Source organism: Aquarana catesbeiana, linkage group LG01 (genome assembly GCF_042186555.1).
Source record: "Aquarana catesbeiana isolate 2022-GZ linkage group LG01, ASM4218655v1, whole genome shotgun sequence".
Lineage (NCBI taxonomy): Eukaryota > Metazoa > Chordata > Amphibia > Anura > Ranidae > Aquarana > Aquarana catesbeiana.
In genome coordinates this window covers 223,411,633-223,428,142 of record NC_133324.1, presented here as the reverse complement: position 1 = coordinate 223,428,142, position 16,510 = coordinate 223,411,633, and the positions used below count along the sequence as shown (strand labels likewise).

At 45.7% G+C, this 16,510-nt stretch overlaps 1 protein-coding gene and 1 pseudogene across 2 annotated transcripts; one reads left to right on the top strand and one right to left on the bottom strand.

Moving 5' to 3' along the window:
* The first annotated feature begins 1,681 nt into the window (after positions 1-1,681).
* On the top strand, positions 1,682-8,355 carry LOC141139391 (uncharacterized). Of its 2 annotated transcripts, none has more exons than XR_012243759.1 (2): positions 1,682-2,901; positions 7,884-8,355. XR_012243759.1 is itself a non-coding variant. In XM_073625422.1 (2 exons), exons 1-2 carry the CDS (start codon positions 2,115-2,117, stop codon positions 7,139-7,141), a joined length of 1,383 nt encoding a protein of 460 aa, XP_073481523.1. In that variant the 5' UTR covers positions 1,682-2,114; the 3' UTR covers positions 7,142-8,355. The 2 variants fall into 2 exon arrangements, 1 of the variants encoding a protein (XP_073481523.1); XM_073625422.1 differs by having other exon boundaries at positions 6,546-8,355.
* Positions 8,356-12,164: 3,809 nt separating this feature from the next.
* On the bottom strand, positions 12,165-12,295 carry LOC141124460 (U2 spliceosomal RNA; annotated as a pseudogene).
* Between the last annotated feature and the right edge of the window lie 4,215 nt (positions 12,296-16,510).

Below are 16,510 nucleotides of genomic sequence, written 5' to 3'. Positions count from 1 at the left end.
ACTCACCGGTGTATGTTACATTATATTGTTTATTTATGTTTTTTTATTTGTGCACCTAGTGCGTTTTATTTATTTATTATTTGCCATTTAATTTACTAATCGTCAATGATTTTTGATGTTTAACATTAATTCACTTCATATGTTTTTTAGGTATTTATATGTATTCTCTTGCACTGTTTATTAATCTTACATATTATTATATATTGATTTTGGATCATATTCATTATCAATCACACAGTTTTTGGTCAGTTATTTATGGGTAGCGCGATTTTTTACTGTTTTTTTAATTATCTTTAGATAAACTGTTTTTTTTTGTTTTTGTTTTTTTAACTGCAATCCTTCTCTTGAAAAAAATGGGCTTTTTTTAGGTCTGAAACTTTGGGTTTTTTTTAATTTTTTTTGGGGGGGGGGGGGTTAAATTTCTATTTTACATTGATAGGGCCTTTTTTTACGGTTTTAGGGAGCAGCAAGAACAGTGTGTGCCTAAACCACCTCACATCACACTCACATTCACCCCTCTCTCATGGATTGAAGGTTAGACATGTTCTAGTTAGGCCTATTATCCCTTGATCAGACTTGTCCTGCTGTTCGCCAATGTTATACTGCTGTATTCTCTACAGTATCCTAATTCTTGTAGCAAAACCCCAGCCTGTGCTCTTTGCCTCTAGTTAACATGGGCCTAGCCTTGCATTATCTGCAGTATCCTAATTCTCATAGAAAAAAACACCTGCCTGTTCTCTTTTTCTGTAGTACATTTTGACCAATTATTCCTTTATTAAAAATGTGCTGCTGCTGGCCAATTTACACTGTTGTATCATCTGCACTCTCTTAATTTTTAATGACCAATTGGCCAGCAGCAGAGTAGTTTCACATCAAAGAAAATAGGGACAGCCATAGTGAATGGCTGGCCACTTTCTATCTGCCAGATAAAGTGAATCTATTATCATTAAAAAGTCATTATTGATAAAAAAAAACATGTGTCATTGCTAAAGCTACCTAAAAAAAAAACCTTTTTCAAACTGAAATTAATTAGACTGAGATGCCGTTACTGTATATAAGCCAAGCTAATAGTAAAACAAAAAAATTCCACAGCCAAATAAACCCTGCCAGTGTACACAGTTTCTGAGACCATCTGTGAAATTTGTTCTGTTCTGTACAGCTTTAGGGCCTTCACAAGCATGCTATTCAAAGGATTTGTGTATTTTCCATGTTGTCCACAAAACTGTATGAAAAAAAACTCTTCTAATTGTTTTTAATTGCTACATGTTCCCCATTGCAGTGTAGATTCCTGTGCCCTTTTTAAAGGTAGTTTACCTATTAGCCCTAAAAATTTCCCAAATTTAACTTCATTTGGATTTTCCTCTAATTTCCTATTCACCAGATTTCGAACAAGGTTCACTAAACCCTTGGCAAATTGAAGACAGGCAGATTCATCCTTTACCACTAACTTGTCACAGTTTAAATTGCAATTTCAACGTTTAACACAAGGTGGCGTGCTTCATATATTTGCAACTTTGGTAACAGGCAAAGTGCTAACAATTTTACACATTATAAATTACAAGTTACACCATACCTTCAAACTTTTCAAGATGGTACCGTGGGACACCTATTAGCAAGTGTTGGTAGGCATAGGACCCCCCCCCCCCCCCCCGCCATGCCCCCTTGAAGGAGAATTATACAAAAAAAAAAAAAGATTAGTTGAACCCACATTTTTAAAAACATTTTTTATACATTTTATATACAACTATATAAATATATATAGTTCAGACCAAAATGAGGGACAAATGAGAAGGAATGAGGGACATCCAAATCAGGGACAGTCCCTTGAAATCAGGGACAGTTGGGAGGTATGATCTGAGTCACCTACCGAAGTTATCCTAGGCTTTTGCTATATGCCTATGTAGAAAAGCCTGGAGCAACAGAATGCAATGATGTATGCAAAGGGCGCCCATGACAGTGGTAGCAGTGAAAGGGTTAAAGAAAGTTATAATGTGGAGCCGAGGGGGAGGGAGGATCAGGGGAGGGGCTATTTAAAAGGGGTTCCCGCTCTGGGAGGGACAACAGAAGGAGCAGGAAAGTTGTTAGGAAGGTCACCAAGAGGTTAGTGCTGCACCATGGCTGAACTTGAAGGGCTTATGGCCCAGTTGCGGGCGGAAGCGGCGGTTCGGGGTGCTGAGTGGCTGCAAGAGACTATCGCAGCCGCGCTACAAGCATCCACGGTACCAGCAAGTGGGGGAGAGAGAAGCGGCAACAGAGCGCGCCGTTCTCGTCCGCCCGAGCGGTTCTCGCCGGACCGCGTGACGTCAGCACAGCGGCACCCGGGTGGTCTGTCTTCCAGACTCCCGGGGGGCCCACCGGCAAAACGAGCGGCGGGAGGAGAGCGGATCAGCGGGAGGACGGCCCCGGCGGGACAAGAACAGAGGCAGGCAAGTGAACCGGCGCGAGTGCGGCCTACGGGACGGAGACATGCGGAGAGCGCAAGCCCCGCCCCCAGGATGGCGGCGGTGCGCTCCGCCATCGCCAGCACAGCAATGCCTTTAGGGATCCCTGGGCCTTCTGCTTCCTCGGCAGGGGACAGGCAAGATGGAGAGAGCTGCAGAGCTGGCCTAGCAACTACAGGAGCGGAGGCCTACAGGACTGCGGTAGCCCACACCGGTCCTGGGAAGGCTGTCCGGAAGTCCACGGGTGGCTTCGCTGCTCGGAGGAGGGGGAGGATGGTGAACAAGGCGGCAGCCGCGGCCCTCAGCCCGGGCGGGCCTGCAGCGGAAGGAGAAGAAGAATCGGGTCGGAGCGGACGAGATGAGGAGTCCGGATCGGAGGAGGATGCGGCCCCCCTGTCCAAGAGGATGGGGCCAGAAGAGAGCAGAAGGTCGGCTGATGGGACAACACCTATGCAGCCAGGTGAGCCAGCACATGGTATTGCAAGGTCTGATGTAAATACTGCAGCAAGTGTAGCTACGGGGTCTGGGGGGTCAGTACACAGCATGGTGGGGTCTCCAGGTTTCTTGGGTTTTCTAATAGGAATCAAAGAACTGGTGCAGAGGTTAGAGGCGGAAGCGAGGACGGTGGGGGACCCGGGAGCAGCTTGGGTTCAGCAGTCAAGGACAGAGGTGGGAAGTGCAGGGGGGGCCCTGCCACCGGTGGTTGCAGGGGAAGTTACAGCGGGGGTAGCTTTGCAGACGCAAGGAACCACAGAGAATGGAGCTGCGCAGGGGAAGGATAAGGCAGCGCCGTCAGGGGAGGCGGTTCCGAGGAAGGACATCATTAGGCTGGCGGACGCGGCTCGCTGTGAGGTGTATGTGTGCTACGAAGGACCGTTAGGGGCACACTTGAAACAGGAAGTGCGGGAAAAATTATGGAAGGGTGAGTATGTGGAAATATTTTCATTGTTGCCCTTGGAAAAGTTCAATCTTGACAGAGTCAAGCCGGACGATTCCAAAAAAGAAGATGAGGAAAAGAGGAGATATAGGCTGATACCCAGGACATTCACGAATTGGTTGCAAGCATTTGCGATCATGGCAAGCGTGATAGGGGAGAAGCACCCGGAACACTGTTCGGCGCTTTTCTGCTATCAAGATGCGATAGGAGAAGCGTATAGAGTGTATGGAGGTAATGCATGGTTGCGTTACGATGAACAGTTTAGGCAAAGGAGAGCAGTTCGCCAGGAGTTACGTTGGGACCACAAGGACATTAGCCTGTGGATGCGTTTGATGACGACGGCGCGGACAACGAACCAGTTTTTTCAGGGGGGAGCCGGTGGACCGTCAGCCCAGGGACATTCGGCTGGAAACAAAAAAGGGGTGTGTTGGCAGTACAACTCGGGGTCCTGTAAGTTCGGAGGAACATGTAAATATAAACATGAGTGCTCAGGCTGTGGGGGTACACATCCCTCATCCAGATGTTTTAAACAAGGAAAGGGTCGACAAGGAGAGGCTGGGAACAAAAGGGAGGACGCCGGTGATAGTGGAAAGGATGCGGCCGTTCCTCGGTAAGTACCCGGACAGGAAGGCGGCGTTACTATTGGAAGAAGGCTTTGCAATGGGTTTTCGGATTCCATGTAATTTATCGGCGACTCCCCCAGTGCCCAAAAATTTGAAGTCGGCCCTGCAACATCCGGAAGTGGTTTCTGAGAAACTACAGAAGGAAGTGGCCTTGGGGAGAATGAGTGGTCCTTTCCCAGCAGCACCAATAGCGGAGTTGGTAGTATCTCCGCTGGGGGTGGTGCCCAAAAAGGAGCCCAACAAATTCAGGCTCATTCACCACTTATCCTTCCCCAAAGGGGGGTCAGTGAACGATGCCATAGAACAGGAAGCATGCTCGGTGACTTATACGTCATTTGATGCTGCGGTGCGGTGGGTGAGACATTATGGAAAAGGTGCTTTGATGGCTAAGGCAGATATAGAATCAGCTTTTCGATTGTTGCCAGTACACCCGGATAGTTTCCGGTTGCTCGGGTGCCATTGGAATGGTGGTTTTTATGTCGATCAATGCCTACCCATGGGTTGTTCAGTGTCATGTGCGATATTCGAACAATTCAGCTCCTTTGTGGAATGGGTGGTAAGGGATATATCCGGGGTGAATTCGATAATTCACTACCTGGATGATTTCTTATGCATAGGCCCGGCTGCTTCTAGAGTCTGCGCTGTGTTGCTGGCTTCTTTGCAACATATAGCAGGAAGGTTTGGCATTCCATTGGCGGATGAAAAGACGGAGGGACCCTGTGCGGTCATCACGTTTTTGGGCATCGTGCTAGATTCGGAGGCGATGGAATGTAGACTACCTGATGAAAAATTGGAGGACTTGAAAAAAGAGGTGGCAGGGTTGATAGGTCTAAAAAAGGTGCAGCTGCGTAAGCTACAATCGGTGTTGGGCAAGCTGAATTTTGCTTGTCGCATACTGCCAATGGGGAGAGTGTTTAGTCGCCGGCTGGCGGCCAGCACGAGCGGAATAAAGTCGCCAAAACATTTCGTGCGCTTGGGGAAAACACATAGGGAGGACCTGAAGGTATGGCACACCTTCTTGGAATCCTTTAATGGTAGGGCAATGTGGATGTCGGGTCCAGTCAGCAATTTTGATTTGGAATTGTTTACTGATGCCGCAGGATCAACAGGTTTTGGCGCTTTTTTCCAAGGACAATGGAGCGCGGGTCCATGGCCACAATCTTGGGTAAAAGAGGGCTTCACGAAGAATTTGGTTCTGCTGGAATTGTTTCCAGTAGTTCTGGCTGTGGAACTATGGGGTGCATCATTCAGGGATCTGAAGGTGCGTTTTCATGGGGACAACATGGGGGTGGTGCAAGTGATAAATAGGGTCACGGCGTCGTCCCCGCCAGTGATCAGGCTGCTGCAGCACTTAGTCTTGCGATGTCTACAACTGAATGTTTTCATCCATGCTGTGCACTTACCGGGGGTAGAAAACGTCATTGCTGATGCACTATCTCGCTTCCAGTGGGACAGGTTCCGAGTGTTGGCGCCGGAAGCGGAACAACAGGGGATACCTTGTCCAGACTGGCTGTGGGAGATTGCGCTGGCATAATCGAGGGATGGATTAAGCGGTCGGTAAGTGGGCATACATGGGCAGCATACAGCAAGGTATGGCAGGAGTGGCTGGCGTTTGGACAAGCTTTAGGGGAGGAGCCCATAGGACATGGGCTACGTTCTTTGTTGCTGTACTATGTGGCAAAAAAATTGGACGAAGGGGTGTCGGTGTCAGTGATGAATGCACAGTTGGCTGGTTTGGCTTTCCTGTTCAAGCTACAAGGGCAGCCTGACGTCACCAAGGATTTTTGGGTAAAACAAGCTTTAAAGGGTTATAGGAGGGCAGTAGTCAAGCGTGATTCAAGGAGACCGGTAACTTTTGAAATATTGAGGGGGATTGTGGAGCAACTAGGGGAGGTTTGTGTGTCTGCGTACGAAGTCACCTTGTTTAAGGTAGCTTTCGTGTTAGCATTTTTTGGCGCATTTCGGATAAGTGAGCTTGTTAGCCCTTCCAAAAAGGTGCAAGGGGGAATTGGGTTTCAGGAGGTACAATGGGAAGAGGAAGGGGTAGCGATCTTTTTGAGGAAATCTAAGACGGATCAAGGGGGAAGAGGCAGGATGGTGCGGGTTTATCCAATTCACGGTTCCCCCCAGTGCCCAGTGAGCACGGTTAAGGAATTCTTGAAGGTTAGACCAAATGTTCAGGGCCCATTTCTAATACATTTGAATGGTAGTATGTTGTCACGTTTTCAGTTTGGGGCTGTGTTTAGAAAATGTTTACAGGGGCTGGGACTGGTGGAGAAAGAATTTTCATCCCACTCATTTAGGATTGGAGCTGCGACTGAGGCGGCCAGGTTAGGGATGGATGTTGAAGTAATAAAAAGGATTGGGAGATGGGAATCTAACAGGTTCCAGTCTTATGTGCGGCCTCAATTGGCTTTAAAGTTGTAGATGACGGGGGGATTACGGGGTTGCTATAGGGGAGGTATTAGAGGTGGATGTTACGGCAAGTACGATTTTTTGCATAGTCAATGTTGAGGATAGTGTTTTGTTTTCTTCTATTTTCAGGTGCAGAGACAAGAATGGTCTGGATTATGGGCCATTCTTATGTATGTTGGGGGGCTCGGAGGGGAGACGCTCGGCCTGAGGGTAGGCAGCTAAGTTTTAATAGGAGGGAGGTATGCATAAAGTGGTTCGGTATACCAGGGATGTTGTGGGGTAGGCTGGTTCAGGAGGTACAGAGGTATGCCAATAGGGAGGGACCTCCGGACGTCCTGGTGATACATGTAGGCGGAAACGATTTGGGCATTCGCTCGATGGTAGACATCATACGAGATATTAAATTTGACATTTGGCGTCTGTCGACGGAATTTCCGCAGATGATCATTATCTGGTCGGACATGGTTGCCAGGCTGTCTTGGAGAATGGCCAGGTCTGTGGAGGGTGTGAACAGAGCAAGGAAGAAGATCAACAGGGAAATTAGTAAATTTGTGGGCAGTATTGGGGGATTGGCAATTCGGCATACAGAATTAGAATTTGAGACATGGAGGTATTTGAGACGTGATGGGGTACATCTCAATGATGTAGGTACAGATTTATGGGCTCTAGGCCTACAAGATGGTATACAGCGAGCGCTTCGGGTGTGGAGGGGCACCCAAGAGTAAGGTGTTACTATTGGGTTGCTGTGGCGGGCGTTGGTCTGGGCAAGGGAAGGAAGATGGCGGAAAAAGTAAGAGTGGGGATCCAACGTTGATATGGGTCCGGAGGTTTTTGGTTCCCGGTTAACGGAGGTTAGCCGGGAAGTGATAATGGGGCACTGCGGTCACGGCAGTCTCTGAGCCAGCTTGTCGGCTTGAGGCCTATTGGAGTTTTTTGGACGAGGGCTGCAGTGCTATATTTGGTATGGCCATCAGTTTTGTTTTTGCTAAACCGGTTGCTCAGACCAACGCTCTTTGGAATTAATAAGTTGTATAACAGATGTTTTTGGTTATGGTTTTTTATGATGACAGAATTTTATATATTTTTATAGATATGTTAAAATAAAGTAGGCTGCTACGGCCTTTTTTATACTCCAAAAAGAGCTGGTGTGGTTGTATTATTTGAATAAAAGTATAAGGGTTTGGAGTATAGGGAATTGACATCTGTTATCCAATAGTCAAGAAAAGCCTGGAGCAACAGAATGCAATGATGTATGCAAAGGGCGCCCATGACAGTGGTAGCAGTGAAAGGGTTAAAGAAAGTTATAATGTGGAGCCGAGGGGGAGGGAGGATCAGGGGAGGGGCTATTTAAAAGGGGTTCCCGCTCTGGGAGGGACAACAGAAGGAGCAGGAAAGTTCCCGCCCACCCTCCCTAATAGCTAGGTAAAGGGGATTGTAGAATGGTATGGTGTTTTCTTCTGTTAACAGGTGAAGAAGAGAAGATGTCGTGGCAGCGGCGGGCGTTGGTCTGGGCAAGGGAAGGAAGATGGCGGAAAAAGTAAGAGTGGGGATCCAACGTTGATATGGGTCCGGAGGTTTTTGGTTCCCGGTTAACGGAGGTTAGCCGGGAAGTGATAATGGGGCACTGCGGTCACGGCAGTCTCTGAGCCAGCTTGTCGGCTTGAGGCCTATTGGAGTTTTTTGGACGAGGGCTGCAGTGCTATATTTGGTATGGCCATCAGTTTTGTTTTTGCTAAACCGGTTGCTCAGACCAACGCTCTTTGGAATTAATAAGTTGTATAACAGATGTTTTTGGTTATGGTTTTTTATGATGACAGAATTTTATATATTTTTATAGATATGTTAAAATAAAGTAGGCTGCTACGGCCTTTTTTATACTCCAAAAAGAGCTGGTGTGGTTGTATTATTTGAATAAAAGTATAAGGGTTTGGAGTATAGGGAATTGACATCTGTTATCCAATAGTCATGACACTTCCCAGAATTTCATAAGTAGTCTTCCTCTGATGGCATGGATAATGTGAAAAGCTGTATGTGCCTGTTATGCAATAGCTTCCATTGTCTTCAGGATAATATGGGTGAATGTTACCAGCATTCTTATCTGTCAGATGGATTGTGAAATGTGTCATAGTCTGAGCCATGTGTAGCTCAGAACAATCTAGCTCAGTCCAATCTGCCCATGAAGATCAGGAGCTAATTAACCCCTCTAAGGGCTAGTATTGAGAGGATCAGTTTGAGATCAATCAGAATACATTAAAGGGTGTATTTGATCTGCTTTAACGTGTTACGAAACCCAGGACCCTGCATTCACTATATCTGGTCTCCCATAGTACACAGAACATAGAAATCCTGGACCCCTAACCCTCTGTTTGGAGAGTGCTGATTGGCCCTGTGCCGATCACATGCACTCTCCCAAGAGAAAAAAAAATCTCTTTAGCAATACACACCAAACTGAGCATGTGCAGAGTGCCTCCAAGGCTCTGTTCTATCAGCAGATGGATTGGGGACTGTGGAAAAAGGGGAGGATTAGAGAAGATAGGATCAAGCAGCCTTTTTACACAATGCGGAGGATTAACGCTTTAGGTTCCACAGTGAGTATAACAAGTATGTTTTACTGCATATACGGAATGATTTTACTGTTGTGGGTGTAGTAACAGTTTGAAGAGGAACTGAAGCTCACATAATTTGTAATAAAAACATCTTTGCCACTCTGAAGCTTCCCTCCAACCACTTTGCATATTATTTTATATGTACTGTGACTCTGTGCTAGCCAAATATGCTACAGGAATCTCCCTCCGCTGAGTCTGGCTGCAGCCATTTTAACTGTGGGCAGCTGAAGCTGCTGCCTGTTCACTTCCTGGATTTTCACAGACTCACAGAAGTACACCTCCAGCTCTGCAGCTCTCATTGGCCCTGTTATGACTCATCCCCCCTACCTTCCTGGCAAACTCTCACGAGAGTGAGCGAGAGAGCTGTGCATGATGTCATAATTCTAGGCTTTTTACCAGACAAGAAAGAGGAAGTGGGCTGTATAAGGTATTTACTGGCAAACAAAAAATGTTTTACTATCCAAAGTTAAAACAACAAGGGCAGAAGATTTCATAGATAGAAAGATGACAATATGATTGAAGTTCCGCTTTAAGTAGGTTTTGCATCTTCATAAACTTGTATAGCGATGCAAAAACCTGTTTTGAAGTTAAAAAAATGTGGACACAGGCTCTAAGAATATTGTCACCAAAACAGGTCTCCCCACTGAAAGATCTCCTTTCCTCTTTCAGTGAAGAGTGTAAAAGCTTGGATTTGCCCACCATTTTTTTGAAAATGGTCACCAGGATAAGTACAAAGCATGAATTTCCTCAGTGGGAATATGGCCAGCAAAGAACACTTGATAGACACACTTTAAATCTGCGTTTGCTAGGACTTGTGTTTCAGCAGCTACAAATACTGGATGTCTACACTTGCACTAAGAGCCCTTTCACACTGCTAGCGCGTTTGCATTAGCGTTAAAACGCCGCTGTGCGGGCGGGAGCAGGGCGCTTTTACCCCCAAAGAAGGGGTTAACAAGGGGTTAAAAGCGCCCGCAAAGCGTCACTGCCGAAGCGCTTTGCAGGCGATTCGGCAGCGCTGCCCATCGATTTCAATGGCAGGAGCGGTTTAGGAGCGGTGTATACACCGCTCCCGCACCAAAGACGCTGTTTGCAGGACTTTTATTTCGGTCCAGCAAGCGCACCGCCCCAGTGTGAAAGCCTGAGTGCTTGAGAGGCACTTTTCAGGTGCTGTACAGGCGCTATTTTTAGCACTAAAACGCCTGAAAAGAGCCTTCAGTGTGAAAGATGTGATATATGAGTATGACTTCATTAACATGCATTCACTACCAGTAAAGCCACTCATTATTTTCAAAGAACATATTTCCCTTGCAAGATATATTCTTCAAATTGCTTGATAATACTACAAAAGAGAACACTCTGTACAGAGCACTATATTGTAACGGAGACAGAACATGCATTTAAAAGCTGCTTTTTTTTTTTTTTTAAAAGCCCGTTCGAAGCCAGACAGACCCCGTTCTCTGGGAGGTCTACCGAAACAGGCCACCCCAAGTACTAGGTGTGGCTCCCACGATGGAAGACCCCATGAGAGAGGGCGAACTAAGCCAGAAGGCCATGTCCACCCCCTCCCAAGACTTTCAGGGCAGGCCCGAGGACCTACACCCTACTCATCAAACGTGAAACAAAGTGTACATACCCAACAACTAAAACAAAATACATAAAGTGACACATAAGACAAACAACATAAAAGTGGGGGAAAAGGTAAGTGGAGAAAGTGCAATGGTGCCATTGTTATGGTGCAATGGCCAACCCTAAGGCCAGGAATAAAAAAATTCCTCTGGTCCTGACCAAAAGGCCCGGCCCAAGAGGCAGGTGCAAAAAAAAAGTGTGTGTGGTGCAGTGGCCAAGGTGCCAGTAAAACTCAAAGTGTCCCTCTCACAGTGAGTACCGTATTTATCAGCGTATAACACGCGCCGGCTTATAACATGCACCCCAAGTTTAGGAGGGAATTTTAAGTAAAAAAACTTTTAGGAGGGAAGCTTAAGGAAAAAAACTTACATTTAAATGCCCATCAATGCAGCCTTATCAGTGTCCATCTGCAGCCTTGTCCATCATTGCAGCCTTGCCTAGTGTCCATCTGCAGCCTTGCCCAGTGTCTTTGCAGCCTTGTGTCATTGTAGCCTTGCCAAGGCAGGCTGATTATTTAAAATTGGTGCTGACCTCCGCTGATTGCAAGAGGAGAGGAGCGAGCGCCGCCGACATACACAAAGCCGAGTGTACTTGGCTAGGCTCAGCTCCTCTCGGTTCCTCTCACAGTCCCGCCCAGTCCTGCCCCTATGATGGATATAACACAGGTCCAATGGTGAAACTGAGCATGACTGTGAGCGGAGCCAAGAGGAGCCGAGCCTAGCCGAGTACATTCGGCTATGTGTATATTGGCGGCGCTCGCTCCTCTCCCCTCATTGGCGTATAACATGCACCCACGATTTCCCCCTGATTTTAAGGGGAAAAAAGTGTGTGTTATATGCCAATAAATAAGGTAATTATGGCAACCCTGGACATCGACTGTCGATGTCCAGGGGCACATACACCACAGGCTTTCTTCAGGCCTTCAGCTAGACCCAGTGCCTCTCCATCCCCATCAGGAGGTAACCCTTCTGGCTTTCTCTAAAGGAGACCTACTAACGGCCCTCAGTTCATTGAGCGGTCCGGTTTGGAATCTCCCTGATACTAATGCCCTGTAAACACGACTGGTTTTGCCGTCAGATTAAACTCTGAAGGTTTCTCCGACGGAACTCCGATGGAATTCCATTCAAGCTGTCTTGCCTACACACGGTCAAACCAAAGTTCGACCAAAGTCTGACCGTTCAGAACGCGGTGACTTACAACACGTACAACGGGACTAGAAAAGGAAGTTCAATAGCCAGTAACCAATAGCTTCCGTCTCGTACTTGCTTCAGAGCATGCGTCGTTTTTGGTCCGTCGGAACAGCATACAGACGAGCGGTTTTCCCGATAGGAATTGATTCAGTCGGAAATATTTAGAACATGTTCTATTTCTAGGTCCGTCAGAATTTTCTAAAAAAAAAGTCCGATGAGGCATACACACGATTGGAATATACGATGAAAAGCTTCTGTCGGACTTTTTCTGTCGGACATTCTGCTCGTGTGTACGCAGCATAACTGTCCAGATTACCATTACGCCAAGTGGATTTGCATAGCCTCCGCCACCCCTAACCTACCGCCGTAGATCAGGGACAGTAGCACAGCACCACCACTTGGTAACCGATAAGAACAGGTACTACATTTGATCTTAGCCAAAAGGCTGAGAAGCAATTTAAAAGCTGCTTCTGTAAGGTCATAAATGGTGGAACTGACTGACAAGCTTTCTTATCACTCTGCTATCATTTTGTTTGGTGTCTGCAGCACAGAAAGAATAACAGCCCACATATTTCTCTCATGACAGACTTCCTTTCAAGGAGACCATTAGCTACTATAGGTTACCAAGATGCTCTGCCCAAATTGTGGATGCTCATAAATTGCAATACCGCTTCCAGACAGGAGGTGGTGCTAAGTTTCCATTGGCTTTAATTTATGCATCTTAACTTTTCTAGAAAGATGTTCTTTGTGTTCTGAACTCTGTAAAAGCCTTTAGGAGATGTTACAAAATAATTTATTAGTTTGCTCAGTTAATTACATTCCTATAACACAAATTAAGCTTTGAGTGTATCCCTAGCATTAAATTATCAGTGAGGACTTTAAACCTCTATGGGAAAAATTTGAGATCTTGTTCTTAAAATATGATGTTGGTAATGGAATACAATAAAGAGCTTCAAGTGAAGGATGAGAAAATTCAAACTTCATCTACAAGAGGGCAGCCTTGATTTCCCTTAGGTCCTTTGTGAAAAAAGCTTAAGAATTTAAGGGTGATTTTGGAAACTATAATAGACAGTCAGCAACAAAGGAGAAACAGGTTCAAAATCTTTATTTGTAATTCTGTAGATAATGCTGTAATATCAGATGTTTCTTCTCATGCTTGTACACAAAGGCGATGGATGATGGGTATGTGATATCATAAGACTTGGGTAACCAATCGCATACCTCCCAACATTTTGAGATGGGAATGAGGGACACCTACTAGCAAATGTATGTAGGCATAGGACACGCCTCCCCGCCACACCCCCTTAAAGGAGAATTAACCCAAAAAAAGGTTAATTAAATCAGCAAGTGCTCTTTTTTACCACTATTTTTCCTTTATATTTGCTTCTAAAATTTACAAATGCAGCAATTTACAAATTGGATGAAAGGTTTAGCACTGGGAAACACTTTTTGAAAGATAAAAAGTGCATTTTATATACAGCTATATAGATCAGACCAAAATGAGGGACAAATGAGGAGGAAAGAGGGACAGAGGGACATTGCTCGAAATCAGGGACAGTCCCTTGAAAACAGGGACAGTTGGGAGCTATGCAATCGATAGCAAGGCTCATCAGTATAGCTAGTAATTTATTTTAACCCATAAAAACTTTGGTGAGTTTTAGGTATTTAAACACATCAACTTATTTGCCAGAAAACTTCTCTTAAAAGTTTTATATCATAAAGACTCTAAGGCAGGGGTCTCAAACTGGCGGCCCTCAAGCTGTTGCAAAACTACAAGTCCCATGAGGCATTGCAAGGCTGACAGTTGCAACCATGTCTCCCAAAGGCAGAGGCATGATGGGACTTGTAGTTTCATAACAAATGGAGGACCACCAGTTTGAGACCCCTGCTCTAAGGAAACCTTGTGTGGTGTTAGCACAAATAATTGGGCACAATTCATGAAACATGACCATTAAGATATAAAAGAACTAGAAGAACTGTTAAATGAGGATGGACCGGATAAGATTGATAACATGGACCTAGAATGATCACTATGTTGCCATATTGAGATTTCAGTATCCAAAAAAATAAAAAAATAAATCAAAAATGTTTCCACCTAGCCAGAATAATCAGAATATCTATGCTTTTCTGCAACCGGTTACTGGTGAGATTGACAAACTGGCTTGTCACAGCTCAGGTTTTTATAATTTAACATCAATGCAATCCTAGACTCTAAAATAATTGATCAACAACTACAATGTTACAATAAGGCCCCCTGATAAAGAGGGCAACCTTGTGGTGATGGACAGTCCCCAGTATTATTATTATTATTATACAGGATATATATAGCGCCAACAGTTTACGCAGCGCTTTACAATAAAAAGGGGGACAGTACAATTACAATACAGTTCAATACAGAAGAAATAGGAGGGCCCTGCTCATGGAGCTTACAATCTAAGGGGGGTGGAGGTGGTACAAAACGTGATGGCTGCAGGGGATGATCTGATGAAGGTGACTTAAGTACAGTTCTTAGGTGGAGGTGGGGTAGGTTTCCCTGAATAAGTGCACACTCACCCCTCATTTTCCTGACCAGCTGAGCTGCATGCCTAGATAAGGCTCTGGTATGGATTTTAGAAGGGGATCCCATGCTGCTTATTATCTTTTTTTTTTTCCGCGTGGGATCCCACTCCGAATCCATACCAGACCCTTATCAGGGGCAGCCCATCCATTGGGGGTGCACGGGCACCGCCTCCCCTTTCCATCGCCGCCGCCACCCCCTATTCATGCGGCCGGCCCCTTTTAGGATGCCGGGCACATGAATTACAGTGGCAGGGTTTTTTTTTAAGCACCTGATTAGAGCCAGAGGCTCTAATAGGCTTCAAAATAGGGTGGGCTCTGGACGCAGAGCATTGCGCTCGGAGCCCACCCAGGTCTGAATTGCCTCTCCGCCAAATAGGAAGCATGGGTCTGATACCCGTTTCCCGATTGTCTGAAAGGACAGGCAATCCTATTGGACGCCTAGGAGGAGGAGGAGGGAGATGCACGGCAGAAGCCACCAGGATCCACAGGAGGAGGCAGGAAGAAAGCTGCCACACGCCGCAGACACTGCCCGCCCGCTTCCTAGATGGGGTAAGTGCGGGGCTTTGATGCCCCGTCTGTGGTCCTGGGGGAAATTGCCACTGGCCGACCGGTGAGGGGGGGAGGGTGGTTGTTTGCTGCCCCCCCCAAAAGAAAAAAACACCAGCCACCACTGGATCCCATGCTATTTTTTTTTGCCCTGGTTCCTCCTCCAAATAATACCAGATCCTTATCAAGGTCTCTACAGATCTCTATATAGTATATACTGTAACTAATTGAGGCAAAAATCTCTGTGGATTTCTACCCCTTGGTATCTGAATATAAAAATCTTTCAAGGAGAGTGTAAAGACTGCAGCAAATGGGCAGAGGTAACAACTAAAGATACCCATAGATGGTTCTTTTTTTTTTTCCATTTGGCCAGCAGGCCAAATGAAAAAGAAATAATCAGATTCCTCCATCTGCACAAACAAGGTGGACGGAGAAATCCTCCCTGCCAGAACATTGTACACTCACAGCAGGACTCTCCACTGTCATAATACACTGATCAGCGACTGCAGTCGACAAAAGTTTCCCAGCAAGGACGGCCATGCACGGATCAAAATTTGGCTGGTTGCTGAAGCAACCAAATTTCGTTCTGTCTATGGGCAGGTTAAAGGCGGTTGTAAGGTTAAATTTTTTTTTTTTTTTACTAAAATAAAAAAGATGTTATACTTACCTGCTCTGTGCAAGGGTATTGCACAAAGCAGCCTTGAACCTCCTCTTCTGAGGTCCCCCACCGACACTCTTGGCTCCTCCTTATGTCACAATAGGAAGGCTGACATCCGTACGCTGATTGCTGCAGCCGTTTGTTCCTATCATTGATGCATGCTGTTTTAAGCTTCAACTGTAAGTTACTACAATAAAAGTTTTTTTATCTATCATTACGGGCTTCACTATGGGTCCTTCATTTTCTTTTCTCGGATATATGATGACTACATGCCTGAATGCCTAATTCTGAAGTGACCATTGGGAGATGTTTATATGTGAAGGAAATCCCACGGATGTTGTGGTCTGATGAGGGGTTCCAGTGGGCTGGTTTTGCTGGATGCTATTGAGAATTTATCATCTATGCCTAATCCTTAACACCTTCTGGTAAGCAGACTACATTACCACGTGGTGACGAGTGACTCTTTCTACATCTGCACAATATATTGGATTCCTCCCACTCTTCAATTTCATTTTTAAACTTTTCAGCGCCGCAATAATTTTTATGCATGTGACTTTTTGTTTGTTATCTATGAACTTTGCTGGCCGCTTGCTTTTTTCAGTTCAGCGCAAATTTTTACTTGTTTTATGCCACAATAGGAAGCTGCTTCCTATGGTGGCACATGTGCTGGCTCCCTGCCTAGCCACTGTGCGTTCATTGACACACACAGCACAGCTTGGCCCCACCTGCTCTCTCATAGAATGCATTAAGGTAAAGAAACGATTTGACTTTGGAACCACTTTAAGTGCAATGATCTCTCTACGGGACCCCAAGGGATCCATGAAGATGCTTGGTGTTTTCACCTAAAACTGGAAAAGGTTAATTGTGGACTAATGCGTAAAAAAATGCATAAAACAAAGCAAGGTTGGC